Source organism: Physcomitrium patens, chromosome 9, assembly GCF_059467195.1.
Source record: "Physcomitrium patens ecotype Gransden chromosome 9, ASM5946719v1, whole genome shotgun sequence".
Taxonomy (NCBI): domain Eukaryota; kingdom Viridiplantae; phylum Streptophyta; class Bryopsida; order Funariales; family Funariaceae; genus Physcomitrium; species Physcomitrium patens.
Window position 1 is genome coordinate 13,515,402 of NC_143418.1, and position 22,805 is coordinate 13,538,206.

At 35.4% G+C, this 22,805-nt stretch overlaps 1 protein-coding gene and 1 long non-coding RNA gene across 42 annotated transcripts; one reads left to right on the forward strand and one right to left on the reverse strand.

Annotated features, from left to right (window-relative positions):
• Nucleotides 1–35: 35 nt before the first annotated feature.
• LOC149988390 (uncharacterized) lies at nt 36–5,079 on the forward strand. 22 transcript variants are annotated; one of them, XR_016504834.1, is made up of 7 exons: nt 36–188; nt 858–964; nt 1,362–1,822; nt 2,486–2,641; nt 2,805–2,903; nt 3,112–3,568; nt 3,808–5,079. It is a non-coding gene; the product is annotated as an uncharacterized LOC149988390 (long non-coding RNA). The 22 variants fall into 22 exon arrangements; XR_016504835.1 differs by having other exon boundaries at nt 84–312; nt 3,803–5,079; XR_016504836.1 differs by lacking the exon at nt 36–188 and adding an exon at nt 195–332 and having other exon boundaries at nt 3,803–5,079.
• Nucleotides 5,080–17,880: 12,801 nt separating this feature from the next.
• LOC112286533 (uncharacterized) lies at nt 17,881–22,805 on the reverse strand. 20 transcript variants are annotated; one of them, XR_012218158.2, is made up of 7 exons: nt 20,815–20,939; nt 20,043–20,385; nt 19,518–19,923; nt 18,816–18,888; nt 18,403–18,640; nt 18,096–18,220; nt 17,881–17,974 (listed from the first exon to the last, which is right to left on the reverse strand). XR_012218158.2 is itself a non-coding variant. In XM_090253248.1 (5 exons), the coding sequence occupies exons 3-5, from the start codon at nt 20,894–20,896 to the stop codon at nt 19,524–19,526; spliced, it is 321 nt and encodes a 106-aa protein (XP_090109374.1). In that variant the 5' UTR covers nt 20,897–20,950; nt 21,111–21,158; nt 21,572–22,803; the 3' UTR covers nt 19,231–19,523. The 20 variants fall into 20 exon arrangements, 5 of the variants coding, with proteins under 5 accessions (XP_073392248.1, XP_090109374.1, XP_073392251.1 ...); XR_012218151.2 differs by lacking the exon at nt 18,096–18,220 and having other exon boundaries at nt 18,279–18,640; nt 19,518–19,686; nt 20,310–20,385; XR_016504839.1 differs by lacking the exon at nt 18,096–18,220 and having other exon boundaries at nt 18,279–18,640; nt 18,816–18,928.

Consider the following 22,805-nt stretch of genomic DNA (forward strand, 5'->3'; position numbering starts at 1 on the left):
GTGAGAGTGGGTGAAGTTCCCAAGGTGTGAACGGAAAGGGAACGCCTCAGACCAGGAGGCACGCGCCCCAAAGCTCCGCTTGGGCCTCACTCAATCTTGCTTCGATGATCACTTTGCATATTTACAGCACCCATCTTTCAATTTGTGTGAATTAGGAGAAGGGCGACACGGATTCGATTCGTTTGGAGGTATTTTCGTGACAATTTGAATCCCTTGGGGTTTCTTGCTTCAAGTTTGTGAAGATAACAGTTCAGTTGGCTTTTCCCTGCTTTGTGGATGAAGAGGATTACGAAAGATATGAGATGGTCTTAAGTAAGTGGTGGTGCTATTCAGTGAGTCCTCGAATGTACCAGTTTCGACAAGTATGTATATTTCATTCATGTTGTGCTTTTTCAAATGGCTCTGGCAATCGGAACCTGTGGGATGTCGTGCAATGCAGTGTCTCAGATGCTAAAGCCTTAACTAGGGTACGCTGTTGGCATGAAGCAGCGAAAGTTGAATCATTGCTCTGTCCTCTGAAATCACACCGTATAATCTGATTGAGAAAAGAAAAACAACGGAATCATCTTCTTTTTTTTTCTTTTTTTTTTTCTTTTTTTTTTTTAGTGCTCTAAAATGTTGAAACTTGTCAGTCATTTGCACTATGTTGAAGAATTGACACTTTGAATTTGAGAGATGTTGTGGGCATGCAATTTGACGTGGGAATCTTTTTGAGGAGATTTTTTGCAAAAATAAATAAATCTAGTAACTCTTCTGTAAGAATCTGACTTAAACATTCTTTTTTAACTGTTCATTTCAATTGGGTTCGGTATATTTTGTGAGTGCTTTACACCTCTTTTTTTGAAATTTTGTTGCAGAAATAGAGTTCCTTGCAAAATATGTGTGCAAATAAGTGCCCATGCCTTCTCTAGTTGACTCGATTCTTTTCAAGGATCACACGAACACGGGACACAACTTCATGCAGGTAGCCCACACATCTCAATATTATTCTGATGGCAGAATTTTCTTCGATTACGTTCCCTTATCATGTGCGATTATATCTCGCATATGTAATTTGATTGCATTAGGTTAAGTCTCAACAGTCCTCACGAACTGAAAGGAAACTACAAGGTCATTCTGAACAATATCAACTGTGAACACTAGACATGTAAGCAATATCTGCTGTTTGAAACATCCTTGGTGGGCTATCTGGAAAGTTTTGGTTTTATGGAATGGTAAAGCAACGATATTATTTTTACATGTATTGATCTTATTTGATATATTATTTGGTGCACCGAGTGTGTTCGAGAACCTTTCTCAAAACATGGCTGCACGCACACAGGAGTCGTCAATGTGTGTGCATTCTTCTCTTGTTTTTGCAGTGAGCAGGATCCGCTTTCGAACTACTTGTTTGAGCCTGGATCATTCCAGCACGCTGGACTAACCTGACAAAAGTTTCTAGTCGTTGCATATGATCCACAAGGAGATTGAGTAAAAGACTCAAGAAGTTGTGATGAAACGTATATGAACACACAAGTTTTCAACCAGCTGCTACAATCACAAGATGTGTGGATACTGTTTCTGATATCAGTTTTTATCGGTGTGTGCATGATTGAAGAGTTGTTGTATGAACACACCCATCCCCTGTGCCTCGTTTGCATCGTGGACGGCCTTCTGTTCCAGAAGTTTTACGACCCACTGTTTTTCCTCGTGGAGGAGTATCTATACATTCCTCTTTGCTTAATTGGGGAGGAGATCTACGACTTCACGAGCGATTTTATGGTGTACATACTTCGCATTTTGCGACTAAACGACCATTTGCTTTACCAACATCGTGTTTTCTGTAAGAAATAGCAATCTCATCTCTCCTGTTTATGTACAAATGGTTGTAAGCTTCAAGCCAGGAGCTATTGGTAAGCCTGGTTGTTTTCCAGTACTCACAACACCTACTGAATATGAGAGTATCATTGTCAACCTCAACCTCGAATGTGAACACGTGTACAACGGGTCTATTTCGACCGTTTCTGGTGACTTCGAATTTGTTGAGCTTGGTTTCTAATTTGTCATTGAGAACAGTGTGCCATTGTACTCCTTGATCTACATCTTTACTGCGACATGGTTTGAGGTCGGATTTGCTACCGCAAAGTATTAATCCGCGCACATCTCAGATTAAGAAATGATGGGATAGTTGCTTCGCATCTCTATTTATTTTGTCTTTTGTCCATTTCATTTTAGCTTCCTTGCTGCTTTTTCTTAATAAATAAAATCGTAAAAGAATTAACAGCATGGCTACACATGCTTTGCCTTAACATGTAACCACGTTTTCTCAGTTATTATTGGTCGTACCTTCATCTTCTCGAGGACCTAGCCAAGAAAAGAAAATCAAAATTTAAAAAGTAAAAAGCATGCAGATATCCTTACAGAAAGTGCTATATCAATCAGAATCTTCAGATGCTTCCAGAACATGCAGATTCCGATTAATCTCGATATGCGTGTATCCCTGCAGAGAACCGCGAACATGGCTCTTGATCTGTTTGCACCTCTGAAAAAGAGCTTCAATATGGAGGAGGCAGGGGAGGGTGAAGCTTTATGGATTTCACCGACTGACCTTGCAGTGTTCAAGCGACATCACAACGATAACTATGTAAATGTGCCGTTTTGGGTATTACCGTCACCCTGGTAACTGGCAATGAAATCCCCAGTAGTTTCATTCCCTCATTTAGCTTGTCATAACCAAATGTTTCATTGATAGCGTTTTTCATATTTCAGCAAGGGGATGTTGCTTGCTGGCTTGCTTGCTTATGATGGTCGTGTGTTTCCTTCAGTGTTGTTGCAGATCCAAGGATGGAGTAGAAACACCAAAGTAGAGCATACAGGTGCTCGCACAATGATTGAGGCCCCATCGAAGATTTTTTCGCAAAAAGGTAACGGACTGACTACTGCTCTTGTATGTCTCTTGTAGGTGCAATTAAAACGCAGCCTACAGATAGGAGCAGCCAATCCTCCACAGTAACACTAACTTCACCACTACATGCTGCTTCAATATAGCAGACATCCTATTTGGATGGTAATGCGTCTCTCCAATTCTGGCATTGAGGTAAGGCCGATTTACAATCGCTTGAGATTGCGCAGTTTTTGACCGAGCTCGGCCACTTTTTTTAGAGGCTGAACTGAATGAAGGATATTCTAAACCAAGATGAAGGTTTCCACCACATTTAAGAGAAGTAAGATATTGCACCTGAATCTGAAGACAATGGTGCAATTCTGTTGACTCTTCTTAAACCACCAATTTACTTCCTTTTCTGCAGCTTAAATTTTATGTCTCCCGGCCCACCTCCATTTCATTAGCTCATAATTTACTCCGTTAATGCATCGATAAATCTGAGCCTGGGGCTTCTGCAATTTATAATCTCAATGTAGCATTTGATGGCCCAAATTCGTCAACCACAATGCAACGCAATCGTGGGCTCAGTGTATTACTATGAGCTAAACCCCCTTGATCGTATAGTGCTTCAGCCCACACATTGCCAGTGATTCAATGGCAATATTCACCTAGTGATGCACTGATACCACTTCTTTGCATGAACAAGTAAGAAGCTTTTCCGCAACTCCTTGTTTTGTACACAGACCAGAAAGACGTGCACACAACAGAGAGACAATGTTGCAGCAAAGAATGCTGTCAGAATTTCCAGATTAGAGTCCCAGTACAATCCACTTATGAACACGCACATGTTTTCGTCGGATTGTGACACTTAATAGAACATCAGTTCTCATACCACTGCATGGGCTTTGAATGAAGACTAACACTTGGTTATCATTCCAGAGCAGCACCTTTTCCACATGCAACTCAACGAGAGCACGTAAACCACTGGGGAATCACACAACATAGGTCTTCACCATTTGGCGTCTAGCAACAGAGACCCAGTCTTGGAAACATCATCCCTTGTGCACCATTAGGACCTCACTTGCTGGATCCCCACAGCTGATTTTTTCAGCATCGAAATACCTGGGTTACGAAAGGGCATTAACATACACAATGGTGGTGGCAGACTACCATCCCCACATGGCTGAGCCCCTACTCTGACTGAGCGCCCCTCTCCATGTGAAGCTTTTTGAGAACCCAGCTTTGCGCGATTTCAGTGACATGCTCGTGCAAGGCATCTGCAGTAACTCTGTACGCGGTTGATTTGAATCCAATCCATGAGTCAATCTCCTTCCACCTGCGGTAAACTCACACCCTGGAACCTGCGATTTCTGGATAAAATCTTCCCCTGAAATTCTGTGGCTCCTCTCTGCTCTGTCAGGTGCACCATACTTTGTACCTCAATCAACTCACCGAGATCATACCCATGGCTTTAGACTGAACCTTCTCACATCAGTCTCTAGTGCCAGCTTTACAAACCCATTTCTAAAAAATAAAAATAAGAGGAAGAAGAAAGACGAAAAAGAGAGACACCGAAAACCCTAAACCCTGCAACCCTAAACCAGCAGATTTCGTTGCAATCAAACACCCACAACGGCATGTCACAGAAACCTGCGTGTGTCTGAGCCTGCAACCGCAGCCGGATCCAAGGATCTCCAGAGGGGAGGACGTTGGAAAAGAGAAAAAAAAAAAAAAAAAAAAAAAAAATGCCCTGACCTGAAGCATCTATCATTTAAGTTTCTCCCCAGATCCGCATCAATTCAAAGACCAATTTGATGAGTTAGAAAAGCACGGATGCTGTTGCAGCAGTGGCTATGGTACTTGGAAGGGATTGATTGTCCTCACTAAAAGGGGTGTTATATATATATATATATATATATATAACCCCATTTCTTTTCTTCCTTCTGCTTTTTCCTCATTTATCACTCATAAGGTCATCCCTGCACCATGTAATGACTAGTAGCACCTGAGCTCCTTTGCCAGAGCTTGGTAATGGTGGACTTTAATTGGCTGATTTGCTCTCTCTCTCTCTCTCTCTCTCTCTCTACTGTGAAAAAAAAACAACCATTGCTGCAATTCCTCCCATCAGATAAACACCTCTGCTTTAGATCATTTGAAGTCAACCAGAAAAAAAATTTAAAATAAATTGAAAAAATGAAAAAGGATTTTGTGACCAAGCTGCTTCCTCCAAGTACTGGCATGTGCCATTGAGCTGGAATTTCAATTCTGTCAGTCTCTTGTTCTGAGTGTGTACCTTTTACATCAATGATCCCTTTACTTACAAAACCCATGAAGAATAAAGTTAACAAGACATGAAAAAACTTTCCTTTGAAATGCAACTGTATCCTATGTCACATGCAGTCACATTCAGCGTTTTGAACTTGTGTGAGTTATAGTGATGCATCTGTTGTTAGAAGAATAGTAACTTGTTTTTTCAAAAAAAATTACTTGCCCTTGTAAACTACAAGATTCTTTGCATTTGTGGGTAATGACATTATTGCAACATCTAAAATAAAGTGAACAAACAGTGTGTTTTTTGGAAGTATTTGTTATGCATTTTGGGTTTGATGTTTTTTTTTGTGAATTGTAAGCTTGTGTGGTCACTAAATTTAGTAGTTGGGTTTAAGGAGTTATTCTGTTGATTAAGGATATGGGTCACTATGGTCTACCATAGCAGTGAATCCTTTCACAGAGGTGCTCATTTTTCTTACACCTGATGCATGCAAATCAGTAAAGAAAAAGAGCAATGAAAGAGGAAAAGGTTTATGAAGTGAAAGCAAATCCAATGAAAATGGATTTTTGCATCCACCATGAAGCATGAGTGTGAGAAAGCCTGACATCACATGGTTGTGAAAAGTTAGGATTTTTGAGTCTTAAACATGACAGCAAGTTAGTATGTGTTGAAGATGTTTTAGAGAGAGATATACAAGAGCAGCTAGAAGTAATATACACATGTATGTAAACACACATACAAGAAGTGAGTTTATTGATAGGATTATATTTCTTATACAAAGAGAAGGGGAGAACTTTGGTGAAGAGATCAACAAGGTTATTTGTAGATTCAATTTTCTTGATCTTAAGTACTTGATTAGTAACCAAGTCATGGATATAACTAAAATACTTTGGATCAATATGTTTTGTCCTATTCCCTTTAATAAAACCAATTTGCATTTGTACAATACAAGCGCTATTATCTTCATACAAGATAGTTGGAGCATCATCATATGAAAGTCCACATGTTGTCTCAATGAGTTTATCAATTGATCTCAACCAAATACATTCCTGAGATGCTTCATGTAAGGCAATAATTTTTGCATGGTTGAATGAAGTTGCAGTTATAGTTTGTTTCATTGATTTCCATAATATTGCAGTTCCATATCTTAAGAATAAATAGCCTATTTGAGATTTAGTTGTTGCAATGTGAGATTTATATCTTGCATCAAAATATCTAATCAATTTTGGATCTGCGGATCATGTGTAATATAATCCCAAATCTTCAGTGTCTTTTAAATAACGTAGTAAATGTTTGAGGCCATTCCAATGTCATAGTATTGGACATGCATTGTGTCTTGCAAGAACACAAACTGCAAATGCAATATTTGGTCTAGTAGATGTGGCTAAATATAAAAGTACTCTAATTGCTGTAAGGTATAGATATTGCTTTCAAATATTTTTTTCTCCTCTTTGCACAAACAATATGGATTATGACCATCATGACCACATCAAACCATTGGTGTTAAGAATGGATAAGCATAAATCATATTGAACCTCCATAAGATTTTCTTAATATACATTAGTTGGTAGAAAAAAATGCTCTGATATATGAAATGCATAATCTGAAGATTAATGCAAAAATTTATTTTTTCTAGCATTTTCATCTCAAATTCATGGATAAGTATGTTAGTAGCTGCAATGCATGCAGATCTAGCATCTACTAGGTTAAGATCATCAACATATATAGCAATGATCACAAAATCAATTTTATCTTGTTTGATAAATAAATAAGAGATTAATGAATTATTTACAAACTTATTTATAATTAAATAATCTTGGAGACATTAATACCACATGCATCTAGATTATTTTAGACCATAGAAGGTCTTGTACAATTTAATACTATAATATTATCCTAGAGCAAGTGCATTTGGAGTTCTTGTTTCCAAACCAGTAGAACTTTTATATAAATATATGTATCAAGTGAACTATACAAATACTCAGTTATCACATCCATGAAACACATCTCAAGGGTGTGATGAATTGCCATTCCAATAATATATTGGAATGTAATTGAATCCATGACTTAAAAATATATAGATTCAAAATCAATGCGAAACCATTGGATACATCCTTAAGCAAAAAGGTGAGCTTTATAGCAGATTATTTGACGTTTTGTATCTTGCTTGTGTACTAATACTATCTTATATCCTATAGGATGAGAAGTAAGAGTGTCCACAATTGGACCAAAGACTTTCCTCTTATACAAAGAAGCAAATTCTTCCTCGATAGTAATTTTCCATTATAACCAATCAGAGTGATTCATCGCTTCTAGAATGGTTTCAGGATCAAGATCCTCTTTTTTATAAGAAAGAGCTTTTTTCATCATGAATGCAAATGATTCATCTATTATAATAGATGGTCTATCCTAAGAATCATTTATAGTATAGTATAGAATAAATAATTCTATACTCAACTTGATTTTATTCCTCCTACTTTTAAGATTTTCTCTTGCACAAGGTAAAGGTATAATGTGCATAGACATATTGTCATTAATTCATGGTCCCATAGGTTTGGTAGGAATTTCTAGAGAAACAATACTAGAATCTCTACATGTTATAGCTTTCTTCTTTTGTGGTTGCTTATCTCGTCCAAAAGTCTTTATAATTGCTGATTTTTTAACTTGAAGTATATTTGTTAGTGGTATTGCAATCTGAGCGGGTTCATAGTGAGCTTCATTAATTGAAACTCTTGTAATCCGAGGTATATCATTGAAGCCATCAAGTATTTTATTTGTAATCCATTTTAGATACAAAATCTTGGCAACTTCATTTTCAGCCAAAGATGTTTTAGGATCAAGATTTATTATAAATATTTTTGGTACTCCAAATACAAGTATTATATTTCATTGTTGATTAAATACTCCTCCTTGAAGAGATAGAAATATGTTCTCTTCAAAATGGTAATTTTAAAAATATGGACATAAGAATATGCTAGTTGGTGGATCCACCATACAAATAATGCTTGGTGAATCAAAACCAATATATATCCCTTCTTGTTGATGAATTCCAATGGTACATCGTTGAGGTTCTGGTACTGAAATCCAAGTACGGCAACCAAACACCTATAGATGAAATACATTTAAAATACAACCTAAAATGAGCTCTTATGGTGTAATAATTTAAAGAAAAAAAAGATGGAGGCATATTAATACTACAACAAGCAAAACTGCATGATCCCACATAGATGTAGGTAAATTTACATGAAGAAAGAGTGGCCGAGTAATGAGTTATATATGTTTTATAAATGACTTTGCAAGTCCATTTTGAGCATGTTCGTGTAGAAAACAATATGTCAATTCAATCCTTGTTGGAGTACAATAGTCTTCAAAGGACTTTGATGCAAATTCTTTTGCATTGTCTCTATGTCATGTTTTGATAAGATAATCAAAAAAAAGTGCTCAGAAACAAATAAGCATAGCTATAAGATTAACAAACACCATGTTTTGAGGTGATAATAATAAAACATGTGATTGTTTGCTTGATGCATCAAGAAGGACCAAAAAATAATGAAATAGTCCAGATATTCGATTAATAGAACTACAAATATCACCATGCAATCTTTCAAGCATTGGTGGTAATTCTTGTGGAAGTTTTCAAATTGAAGGTCGAGCAATCATCTTACCTTGCACACATGCATGACATAATTTTATAGAATCTACATCTCTAGGTCTTTTACTACAACAATTATGTCCAATTATACATGGAATTATCTTCTAAAATAATATAGATCCTAGATGTCCTAATCGTCCATGCCAAAGAGAAATGCAACTCTCTATAATAGATGATATAAAATTAAATATAATAAGAAGGTGGATTGCAATCCGGTATAAACTATTTGTTGTAGTAAAAGATTTTTCTACAACTTTATGATTCTACCCAAAAACCATAACCTTCCGCCTATCTAAAATTGTAGTTGAGAGGTCATAATCATTGGCACACACATCTTTGTAGGTAATTAGACTGTAATGTGGTGAGGGTGCAAATATTGCATGTTTTATAATAGAGACTGCATGCAATTTTACCATCACTATTCCCTCTTAGAAAAAAAAAAAAAAAAAAAAAAAAAACTTATTTGTTCCAACTATAGTTATCAAATTTTTTGTTTTCCACATTGAAGATTTTTTAATAAAAAATCGTCTATCCCGGAAGATAGTATGTGTTATTGCAGAATCAATAAGCACATCATTTGATTCATTATTAGAGGTTTTCTCATTGATATAAGCGTCTAAAGCATCAACACCAATTGAATCCATGGATGCATCTATAATATGAACTTTACAAGCCTCAGCTCAAAGTTTCTTATTTTCTTAGAATATTTTAATAAAGTATTTTGAAGTATGGCATGCATGTATTAAATGTCCAATTATTTTACATTTATAATAGGATTGCATCTTTGATTTTTATTTTTGACTATAATTAATTGTAGAACGTTTATTCTTTCTATGTGGATAGAAATGGTGACAACTATGACTGACTTGGTACTTATGAGCATTTTTTCCATATTTATATAATTATTTCTTAGACTTAGGAATATTAAGTACATGAATTCTGGAACCGTGGTTTCAATAGGATGAGCTTCTGTATTACATAAGAGTAGTTCATTTATTTTTCCACAAGAAATAGATAGGACATGAGATTATGATGACTCTAAAATTACATATTCTTATATTTTTGTACAAACACAACAAATATAGGAGGAAATATAGAGAGAGTTTTCTTAATCATTTCTTCTTTAGAAATGCTTTATCTATATAATTGTAGTTGTGAAAGAATTTGATACATTTCATTGTTGAAAGCATTTAAATTCAAAAAATTCAAGACATATAAATGTATCCAAACATGACATGCACATGGAAAAAAAATAGTCTTTTAATGATAAAACCTAGATTTAAGATTCTCTCAAAGCTTGGTTAGATCTTCCATTTTCAAATATTGATATTGTAATGCAAGTACAAGATGTCGATGAAGGAAAAGAAGTGCTTTTCAGTGGATAGCAATAAGAATTGAAGGTCTTATAGTAAGAGATTCTTCAAATAAAATTACATCTAATAGTTGTTTTGCAAATAAAATTGCTTTTGCCATTTTTGCCCATAATAGATAATTATTTCTATCAGCAGCCAATGGTGGAAATAGAAGAGCTTGAAAATATTGGATTGTAGTGGTGATAGTTGAAAATATAGTAGATGCAATTGAGAATGTTGAAGCACTCATTATAAATAAATCTATAAACAAAAATATAAATTCAAGTAGAAAAGATTGAGTAAAATGCACCTTAAAATGTAAAGCCAAATAAAATGATAAATTTGAAACTTAAAATCTAATAAGTTAAAAAAATTATGAGTTTTTTTTTTTTTTTTTTTTTTTTTTCACAAAAATAAAGATCTGCAGTGGAGTACAGTAGGGTGTGGTAGTTTGGCAGCAAGGTGCATTAGTTGGCAATAATCGATGGCAGTCAGTAATAGTCGATGGGAGTTGGCGATAGGATGCAGTAGTTGGCGGCAGTCTGGCGGCGGGGTGCAAGAATTTGGCAATAGGGTGTAATAATACAGTAGCAACAACAACAGAAGATAGCAACAATAATAGTAGAATTATAACAACATCAGCAACACAAGATAGCAACAATACAATAAGAACAGTATAAGAAGAAAACAAATTGAGAAAAAAATAAAAAATAAAGTGCACATAAGTTTTTAAGAACCAAGACTAGAACATAAGAGCAATCATGATGATAACATGGTGAGGATGTTTTAGAGAGAGAGAGAGAGACAAGAGTAGCTAAAAGTAATATGCATACATATATAAACACACACACAAGAAGTGAGTTTATTGATAGGGCTATATCTCTTATACAAAGAGAAGGGGAAAAGTTAAATAGTTTCTCTCCAATACATTTCAAACATTATAGCTACAGTAAATATTGTAGACTACAATAATTAACATGGAGAACGCGGGTTACATTTAATGCTCTCAATAGTATGAAATCATCTCACTTTCAATCAGAAAGATGTAGGTATATTCATATTGTAAAAAAATCAAATAAAAATAAAAAATTATCCCACCAAACCAATTACATCAGACTACTCTCGAAAGCCATGCATGTTGAAAAATGCCTTTTAGAGTTTCTGTAAGTATGTACATGTTGATTTTTGTATATTAATTCTAAAAGAGGAAAAGGAAAAATAAGGTTTGATTTTTCAACCAAAAAAATGTTTATCAAGGATACTGATAAGGTAGAGATTGCTGGATAGCCATGAAAGGAGCATGAGGGTACATAAGTAGACAGTAACTTCTTGATTTTAGAAATAATATAATATGATAATCTATTTTATAATATGTTTTAAACATGCCTGTAATAGATAAAATGTTAGTATTTAACCCAAAAATTACAGAAATCAATGTATTTTGTAAATACTTGTATGCAGTAGAGTTAGTATATTTTGTAAAACTTTATCCTCGCCCTTATTTCATGTCCTTCCTTTCAAAAAATAGCTGCATTGTCAAAATGATAAATAAAACTGCAATATTGCAAACATAACTTGTGTTTGATTTCAAAGAAAATATGAACTAATGCAGATTTTAAGTAATTTATAATAAAGAAAATAACAGTAAGTGTACATTATTAAAAATTATTACATGTTTGCTCTAAAGAACTTGATTTATAAAACTGGATAACTAAACACAGTGGTAACTTCAAAGAATAATACGTATTATAATAATAATAAATATTCAAAAAAATAAATACATGTTACTATTATTTAAAATATTAATATAAATGCATATAGTCTTTTATTATATTAAAATAAGTTTGATAAATAATATTGTTAATGGTTGGATATATTAGTAAATATGTAGTTTCATGTTTTGAAGGTTCTTTCAGCAAAAGTAGATGTAATTTTAATAAATATAAATTTTGGATTTAATTCTTCTAGAAATTTGAAATAAAAAATACCAACTAATTTATTTAAAAAAATCTGAAACAATTTCTTTAAAAGTCAAACCTAGTGTTTAAAACAAAAATGTATGTATGTATGTATGTATGTATGTATGTATGCATACAACATTTTTAGATTTTATTTTAATAAATTTTTAATAACAAATTGAGGACACGAGTTTAATTCTTATTACCATAATTTCTAGCCTTTACCAAAATCCTAGCTACCACAAATATAAAAATCTTATCTTGTTCTACCTGTTGTAGATTTGAGCTGTTCGTAATATATTTTCAATACAATCTATTTCAAATCGTATTTTGCAATCAAGTGAATTAGATTGAAACTAAAATATATATATATATATATAGATATCATATTTTATACAAATTATTGTAACTTATAATATACAATTGCAGTTGAGTATAGGCTTGTGATTTTGATATCTTTGTTGATACACTGTGTCTATTGTTAATAAAAATAAATTAAAATGTTTTTCATTGAAATAAAATAAAAAAAAAACATAATCAATGATGGCATTCTTTGCCACAACACTTCAAATATATATATATATATATATATATTAATTTATTTTTTATACATGTGATGTTTTATATGAATGTATTTTAAGGAAGGGTAATAATGCTTGACTTTCTGTGTAAATGTAATGCATCCTTAATTGTTGTTTGGAATAAGTGTTGTTGTCATGCTTATGTATCAAATATCTAATATGAGTTATCTAAACATAATAACCACTATTGCACAATGATTTTTTATGTGGAGCTTTAACTTTATATCACAACTTACAATTGTAGATTGTTTCTTTTTAAATTTATATAATTATTTATACTTCTCAATCACAATTATAATAATCTATATAATAATTTTTAAAAAATATATATATATACATACATTATTCATTGTAGAATTCTAATCAACTTCATTATTTATCTAGTTCACATTCCAAAAGACTTCTGTTTTAAGCTTATTTATAACTAGACACAATTTGACCTCCAATGTGTTTTTAAAGTATCACACATTTATATTTGTCTCCACCTAATGCATAAATGTAACAATCAAATTATGTGAGTATATATATATATATATATATATATATGCTAGAAACAATTACCTAAAATTAAAAAATAATAAAATCAAGTGTCATTGTCTTCCTGTTGAAATATATTTATGTGGGTTAACTTTGAATTTATATGAAATAAAATAAATCATATGTTTTAAATTGCAGCATGTGGTACAAACAATTGTTTAGTGAATTGATAAAAGGAACAGCTCTGAAAACAAAACCCTAAACCACTCAACACACAAAATGGTAGAAACTGCCTCTCAAGTCCAGCTATGCAGCACATTGTACCATATACTTCTCTCTGATAAAATTAATAATAATAATAATAATAATAAACGGCTTCCCATTTCCAAACAAGTGAACAAATTCCATGCAGAACAGCTTTGTTCATGTGAGCCAGCCTCCCTTACCAGCATCATTCCTCATCCCTAAAGCCTCATCCAACAAAAAGCTCCAGTGAGCAGGGTTTTTCTTTTTCTTTTTCTTTTTTCCTCACTTATTTATTATTATTATCCTTCTTCTGCGTCTGCGTTTCTTCTGTCCGCCATCTTTTTGTCGGTTGTCTTTTTTCTTTTTTACTTTTCTTTTTCTTTTTAGGGTTGTAGGGGGGAATAGGATGCTCTGGTTTGGATTTATACGGTTGGACCATGTACCCACTCAATCATAGTCTCTCTGTTTGGGGTCTGAACCTGGTGAATGGATGAGAGAAGAAAATGAATGAATGAGTTTTATCTTCAATGAGAGGGGTCATAAGGTGAGGGATAAAGTGGGAGACAGAGAGAGAGAGAGAGAGAGAGAGAGAGAGAGCAATATGCCATCCATAGCTCACTCACAACAGTTCACTTTCGTTGATGATCCAACTGATGGATGGCATTCAACACGAAAGCTAAAAAAATGAGAATGAATGAATGAATGAATGACGAGAGAGTGTTGTTTGGGTCCCAGTTGTGTGGATGCATAATAATCATCATGTAGAATTGTTATATATATTTGCTCTCTCACCGAAAGTTCATCCAGCCCACCTTCCCACCCTATCCCACCAAAACTCATGACTTGTCTGCCCCATATAATGAGTAAAATAAAATAAATACTATACATATCACACACACACACATATATATTTATTTATATATATATATATATATATATATACCTTTCATTAGTGAGAATTGAACCCTTACAGTCCTCAAACTACAGCCAGCCAGTCAAGACTTACTCTATCTCAGGTAAATTTTTCAACTATATATATATGTATATAGTTATTTATTTTCATTTTGTGTTTAAAAAAAAAAAAAAAAAAAAAACAAGAATTGGGGTTTAAGAACAAAACATGGTTTTTCTTTGTTAAGTGTGGTCAAAGGAAATAAGGACATGGAATTAAGATACTGGTTGCATTGACAAAAACAAAGTGGTGCAATTTTCTCTTGTCATGTCATTTTCCCTCCATATTCTTTAAAAAAGTTGTGTTGAATTTGGCACAGAGAGTGAAGCCAAAATGCTGCTGTGGGCAGTTTAAGAGCATGGTCCCATGTTGTTTGTGTGTGTGAGTAAGAGTATATGCAATGATTTTGTTTTGTTTTTTATTTTAATATTTTGCTGTCATGGTGAGGGGAGCAAATTGAGAGAGAGTGAGAGAGAGAGATGGATTCAGTCTTTGGACGGTGGTGGTGTTGGCTCAGCTGCACCCATGGCCACAACAACAAGCAGACTTTCCATTTCATTCCCAAGCAGACTTTCCATTTCATTCCCATCAAAAACTTGAGGGCACATGGCTGGGCATGACCCATTCTCACCCATTGTCACTTATTTGTTTACTTATTTACATTCCCAGCATTGTGTATTTTTTAACACTCTTCAGCTTGAGGGAGGGCATCTGTCATCTTCTTCTTCTCCTCCTCCTCCTACTCCATTGTTTGCTTTGCAGCTGGGGGTGAAGTGCCATGGCTCTCCTTTCCCTTTCCTGTGAGTTTTTTATTTTATTTTATTTTATGATTTTTATGTGATGTGTTTTTTTTTTCCCACTCTTGAGAAGCTGTTGGACTTTTGAACCTGTCAAGTGTATTGGGTGTGGGGGGTGGGGGCAGCAGCCGCACCTGCAATGGGTGCTCTTGCATCACTGACTCACTACCACCACAATTCCCTGCTACTACTACAACTGGGAGATGATGCCAGCCAGTATGGGTTTTTTCCACTACATAGGGTTGGAGACTCCTGGGCTGTCTGTCTGGCCTTGCTTAGTCCAGAAGCAGCCTCCTGCTCCTCCTCCTGTGACTGACTGCTGCTTATTATTATGATTCCACTCAGATGCTGCTATATCCTCATATCTTCATCCTACTGTCCTCACTTCCAACATTATCATTGACTTGTGATACTTTATTTTTGCTTGAATAACAAGGAAAACTACAAATGAAATGAAAGACAAAAAACAACATCATCAAGGAAAGGAAGATGAAGCTGTAGGTGTGGCAGCAGCAACATTACTCTTTTCTCCCTTATTGCATTCACACACTTCATTTTACCTTGTGAGTCATTTTTTTTAATATAATAATAATAAGATGCAAGAGAGTAGATAAAGAAAAATGTGATGTTACTTGCTTTTCTTTTCTTTCCATTCATATCTTTCCATTCACACAGATAATAAACCTGTAATGTCAGTGCCTTACCAGCCTTTCTCAACCATTACCTATCCTTCTGTATTATAAGAATATGAATTTTTGGCAATTTAATAGTTTTAGTAACAATCATAGAATGTGTGCAAGACAGCCCTAGATCTTCTTGAACCAAGGTGCTAGCCAACTGTTGATTTTTATTTATTTTTCAAAAAATCTTTATTAGTATTATTATTCTACTCTCTTTCTTTTAATCCCAATTGTTTTTCAACAACAGCCATTGTGATTATGCCCATGGAATGCAATTTAATTCAACCCATCAATTCCAATGCAATTTAGCTGGGATGGAATTGTAAGAGATTTGGGTTGATCCCTTCCTCCACCCCTCCATATTTCAGCTTTCATGGAATGAATAATAATACCACCTCTACTACTACTACCTCTACTACTAGATGGGAGGCTCTCCGGCCTCACCATACCATGATGAGGATCTCTCTCACACACAAGCACACACACACACAATTATAGTTACAAGTAAGAGGGGGAAGAAAGATGAGAGAGGAGGAGGAGTAAGTGAGTGGGCATGGGCATACTGGGGGAGAGGATGGGGGCCACCAAGAGGAGGGCACCCCCACCACCACCACCACCCCCCACTCTCTCATTCTTTTTGGACGGTGCCATGATACAATATTCCTCAACACTACTACTCACACCACCCCCGCCCCACAAAACCAAAGGAAAAAGGGGGAAGGGGAGGGAGAAAGGGTGGCCAACGACAAGGGCATAGGATAACCCACGAGAGACCATTTCCATACAACCAATCCCCCCTTTGCCCCATCTCCCCCAACTTCACCACACACATGCCCACTCCATTTTCCCCACCAAGGTAGAGTGTCACAGTGGCATTCCTTGTCTCCTTCCTTCTCAATGTGGCACAAATATAAAACAAGGCAGGTGCCCAACTTCACTTCCCAGGCTAACTTTTCCCATGTAACAATAATAGTAACAGAATACAAGATCATGGGGGGGGGGGGGTCTATAGTGAAAGACTTAGATGTAGGAGGGAGTTGTGTCACTTCCCAGTTGGTGTTATAACCTCTGTAACACCATCTCTATTTACACTGAGATTTTTAAACAGTTTTGGTTTCAATGAGAACAATCCCAGGGCTCTTATGTTGATTGCAATGTGGATAGAATGAATGAAAACTTTTGATGGCCAGGAAAGCACCACCGACGGGATGGATGGATGGATGGATGGATGGATGGGCAGGACACTTTAGTTCAAAAACAGGAGTGGCTTGACAGAGAAGTGCATGGCATCCAATAGAAGAGAAAGAGAGTGAGAGTCAGATGAGTACTTTGATTCAGAGCCTCAGAAGCCCTATTAGAAGGCTCCTTTCCCACCTTGGGTACGACCCTCTCCCCAGATATATATATATATATATATATCTATAGCGTTATCAAGCAATCCACCACTTTTATCTCTAACAAAGGTGGAGTAGGAAAATGAGGTCTACTTCACCATCATCCTGAAAACTGACCACAACATGGAATGGGTCTCCTTCACAGTGAACTGGCAAACCTATAATACACAGCTTCTATTTCTATGCCCTAGCTAGTCTTCTACTTTGCCTAACCTTGCAAGTCTACTTTCATGATTTCAATGGTGATGAATAAATGACATGACCAGAAAAAGAAAAAGAAAAAATGGGGTCACACAACTCCTGTCCCGCCCCTGGTGGATGAATGAGTAATGGACTCAAGGAATGATAATCTATGTTATTTACACTTACCCTTGTACAAAACAAACAATTTTGATTTGTAATGTTTATGAATTAAGCACTAAATGTTAAATAAGCGTAGAAGTTTCAGTGCATGTGATTTATTTTATTTTATTTTTATTTTTATTTTTTGGGTTGTGGACATATGCTTGGGGCTTTGTTTCATTTTGAATAATGTAGTTCTACATCATAGCTTGTTTGTATATAACTTGTTGATGTAACTTTCTCTTCTTCTCTGTTTTTCGTTTTTTCATTTTTTTCATATTGTTGAGAGCTTTATAGAATGTGTATTGACATAATACATACATTAATATTATTTTTGCTGCTGCTACAGTCTACATCTATGTTGGTTTCAACAAACTTCCCTCAGATAGATGGAACGAGAGCCAAGTTCTGCAACAAAATGAATATCCAAATTGAGAGACAAAGACAGAAAGGAAATAATAACAACAACAAAAACAATAATAATAATAATAATAATAATAATTTGGGGTATAGGGTTTGAAGGAAGGACCTAGCTAGGCATGTGAGAGGAGGGGACAAATAGAGATCCAAACTTTCCTCCCACAATAATAATGGAATTAAAAACTTTACTGAGTCGGTGTGAAACTGTAGTGGTACTGATGTATGCTTTGGAAACTGTTTATCTTATCACAAAGCACAGTGTGAGTTTGAGGAAATTTCCATGGTTTTTTACCTCTATTTGCTTCTAATCAACCAATATACTGTGTTGTTGGCACCATGGTCCCCGCACTGGGCAGACAAGCAACATGCCTTACACAAAAGCAGAGTGAATGATGAAAGCCAAAGACGGGCCTCACGAAAGTGTGTAGCTTCGTCCTCCATTTTGCAGGCAAATTCTGACAAGCTGTCTGCTCCTGGAGCAATGCTTTTTTGTCTATAGTGTGAACATCAAATTGTAGCGGGCTTTAAGTAGGTAATCTAAGTGCCTTCGAATTCTACCCCAGCTACTGTAGTCTCAAATCTTCTGGGTTGACCCCCAATCTAGCGTATTTATTTTCTCCCGTGAGGTACCTTCAATCAGATCAAACCCTAATCCTAATAATACACATGAAGGCCACAATGTGATTCTAAATTTGGTATCTATCAAGATTAAGCTTTTGAGTAAAATACAGGGCATTCTCTCCTATGTCTTATTTATTCATTTATTTTGATCTAGTGGTGTTAGTCATTTTTAATTACTGAATAAGGTGACGAAATACTGATGCAGAACCTGTCATTAGTTCCTCATAAGGTTGTTCTGGACTGCAAGGTTTTCTGTTTTAAAAGCCTGACACACCTCCGCCCTTTTCACTGTAGAGGTCAGTGTACAATCTTCTCTGTGAACTGTCCACACACACACACATGCAGGTATTGTCTAATGGTGGCAAACCCTAAAACTATGTGTTGCTGCATATCTTGACCTACTTTGTACAACTCAAATTGTCAACCACAATCTTTCATTCCCCTTTTCTTTAAGTTTAATTTATTTATTTATGTATTTATTTCCCTCATGTTATGTAGAGCTATCTTGCCCATTGCAAAGAAAAAATGCAGAAGTGATAAGTTGCCCTTAAAATACAGCTAGCCCTTGCCTGACAGCAGAGGACAAGTATTAATCACATGCTTCAAAACCTTAAAGAGGAGAAGTTCTTAAAAGCTCAGACATGTTTGAATGATTGTGAAATGGTAGGAACCCTCCTGTTTATCAAATGGCCACACAGCTCCTAACAAGTTAGGGTTCAAAGTTTTTTTTTTTTTTTTTTTTTTTTTTTCTGTCTTCCCTCTTTCTTTTTTAATTCTTTTAAATGGATGAGAGAATCCAAGTCCAACAAATGCAGTTGTTCAACACCCAAGGGTGGGCCTTTGCAGGGCATCACAAATGTGTGTATGTGTGTGTGTGTGTGTGTGTGTGTGTACATATTTCTCTCCTCACCTTTGCTTAACACTTATCAGGAAGGAAAGTATTGGAGAGGCCCTGATTTCTGCAAGGAAACACCAATCCACCATTTTGTAGTACAGCAACACTAGTTTGATGAGGGAGGTCATTTTGAGGATTGTTATGCTTGGGAAGTTGTGCTTCATGGCCCCCAGATACATGAAATCTGTGTATTTGGGCACCAAAGGAGGAAGATTAATGAAAAATAAATTAAATTTAAAAGTCAAGAAGAAATGAATAGGAAAGGAAGTAAACCTCCTCATTGTTGCAGGCAGGCTTGGACTAATCCCATTGGCATTGGTGTTGCAATGGTCAACAGATGCAGCAAAAGAATCAGGAACCTTTTGTTGGTGGCCTTTCTCTCATGGACCAGGAAATAAGGCAACACGAGGGGGCAGAAAACCTTTAAAAAAAAATAAAAATGAATGAATAATTAAAGAACGAAAGAAAGAAAGAAAGAAAGAAAGAAAGAAAAAAAAAAAAAAAAAAAACTAGATAAGAGAATGAGAAGCAGCTAACTACCTGAAGTGTAACGTGTAGTAGGCCGGCCTTGTCACACATTCATTTGGCATCCATCCCCATGCAATCAAGCAATCAAGCCCATGGATGGGCCCATCTCCTAATCTACTCACATATGTCTACAAAAGCAAAGCTAAATTTGCTCCGCACATGAGAGAGAGGGTCACTCACACCCACTATCAGCGATAAATGGATAAAATAAATAAATAAATAAATTTAGAAAACCTAGAGAAAATTAAACAAGTGGTAGAGAATTTCCTCACAACTAACCCCGTGTTCAGAGTGGCAGATTTCCCATTGGCAAATGGGGGTGGCAGCTCTTTCATATCTAGCAATCCATTCATCACTGGAAACGGAAGAAGCGCCACAAAGAAATTTTAAATAAAAAATTTTAAAAATTTTAAAAGGATGAAGAAAAAAAAAACTGCCTTAAATGCCAATCTTTTTCCATTCTGAAGCATTTACGACTGGCTTTATTCCAATCTTTTTCCATTCTGAAGCATTTACGACTGGCTTTATTCCAAATGGATTATTCCTCATACTCGTTTCTACTGATTACTGATTCAGATTTGAATATGTCCGTGTGAGATTCGAAAAGAAAAAAAAAAAAAAAATTACAGATAAAAAGCTGGATTTAGGTTAGGTTAGGTTAGGTTTTGATATTTTGGCAGCCCCCAGATGTGAGAGAATCCAATTTCCATGGTGGGAATTAGAGCACCAAAGCACACACATCAATCAACCCATCTGTCCTCGGAGTTTTTATTCAACATTAAACCTGAAAAACCCTGAGCTGGGTTGATGATGGAGTAGGTCTCCAGAGTATATGCAGAAAAAAGAATTGCTGCTGCAATGGCCATGGAAATGCTTTGTCACTGCTCTGATGCTCCTGAATTGAAAAGATTCCCCCTCTTCTGTTGCTCTTCACACACTCAATAAATTTGTCAGTGAGAAGATGATCTGCTCTGATACTGTCATTAGATTCCACTCGGGTTGGGATATATAAACAAATGAACAAATCACTCAATGAACTTAAATTTCAAGCCAATAAATGTTTTTGCTTAGGTGGGTTACCAAATGGACGCCCATGGAGCAAGGGCCAAGTGGCGTTCAACTAACCCCCTGTAATTCACAGACAGTGACAGAGTAGACTTCAACATATGGCACGTTTAATAGCAAAATGAAAATGAAAATAAATGAATAAATAAATAAATACACACACACACACACACACCATATGTTAAATCTTTCCCTCAATAATAAATAAAATAAAATCCTCTCTGGCTCTTATGGCACAAAGCAAAGGGCTTTCATGATGTGTCACACCTTTTTGCTTAAGCAGCATCAAGTCAGAGTTCTCCTTGTTCTCTATGACTAAGGTATATTTATCACCACCCCTCTCTCTCCGTACTGATATATATATATATATATGTATATTTGTTGTTGGAGTTGTTAAGGAGTTAGGATGAAAAAACAAAGATTATGTTTTCAAATGTAAACGCAATTTTTTACAGCAAAAGCACTGAGGTGCATACTTGGCATCATTCCCCCGTTTCCCCTGGTGACATCAAATTGGCAAACATTTATTTCCGGTGAAGACTTAAACACTGATGTGAAACAGATAGTTTCTGGGCATCTGCAGAAGTGAAGATCATTAGGTTGGGTTACCTCTTATCTTCTTCTTCTTCTCCTTCTTCTTCTTCTCCTTTTCGTTTTCTTCTTCTTACGTTTCTGTTTCCTTCAATGTATATATATTTCTTTCTTTTGCCTTTTTGTCTTTCAACTACCTGCATGTTTGAGGTGTGATGGAGTTGTGTGTCTATGTTTGTTGGTGCAAGGGTTTTGTCTTGGAAAGAGGGCTCAATTGAGAGGAAGGAGGGAAGAAGAAGAAGAAGGAGAAGATTTTATTTTTGTTCTTGTTTTTTTAATTTTTGGTGGGGCTAGTGTGAAGGGTGTCCACTAATTGGCGATCCTTTGCATGCCCAACCCACTTGCACGTGACCCATGATGCTGGGATATTAGGTTCGTGGTTATCAACCTCTCTATAAGTAGCAATCCATTTGGGAGCTTCACAACCTCGTGGTTGCGGCACTCCTTTCTATGGATGGAAAGGAGAAGGGAAAAAAAAAGCACACACACTCCCTCTATAAGAAAGTGGCAAAAAGAAAAAATGAAAATAAATAAATAAATAAATAAATAAATAAAGGAAAGAAGGAAAGAAGGAAAGAAGGAAGAAGGAAAATGCTATTGTTTATTTCATATGGAGATAAACCAAAATAATTGAGTTCATTAGTGGAGTGGAGTTGAACTTCATGGTCCCCTTGGTCCAAACCTCCTTACAATTTTTGCCTCATGAAAACATCCCCATGTTTCGGCATCAAGCTCTACACCAAGTTATGTGTTTATATTTGCAATTTCTTGTTATTGGATGCTTATCTTTTGTTTTTTTGTTTTTTGTTTTTGTTTTTTTGATAGTGTTTTGTTTTGTCACCACTTGTGAATGTCCAAATATTGTTCAATAAGATTGCTAAAGATAAATCTCCTATGATTTGTGCTTTTATTTCATTGGAGAAGTTGTTGATCTCAAGGAGCTCAATGACAACTAGGTCATGCCTCAGATTAAACTTTGTTTGTGTTCTGAATAGTTGTGGTTAGTTTCATGCAATGTTTTCTTTTAGAGTGAAAAGAATTCAGCATGCTTTACAAAGCACCCGAAAGAAATAAATGAAATAAATGTTTAGTTAATTTTATGATCAGTTGAAACATAAT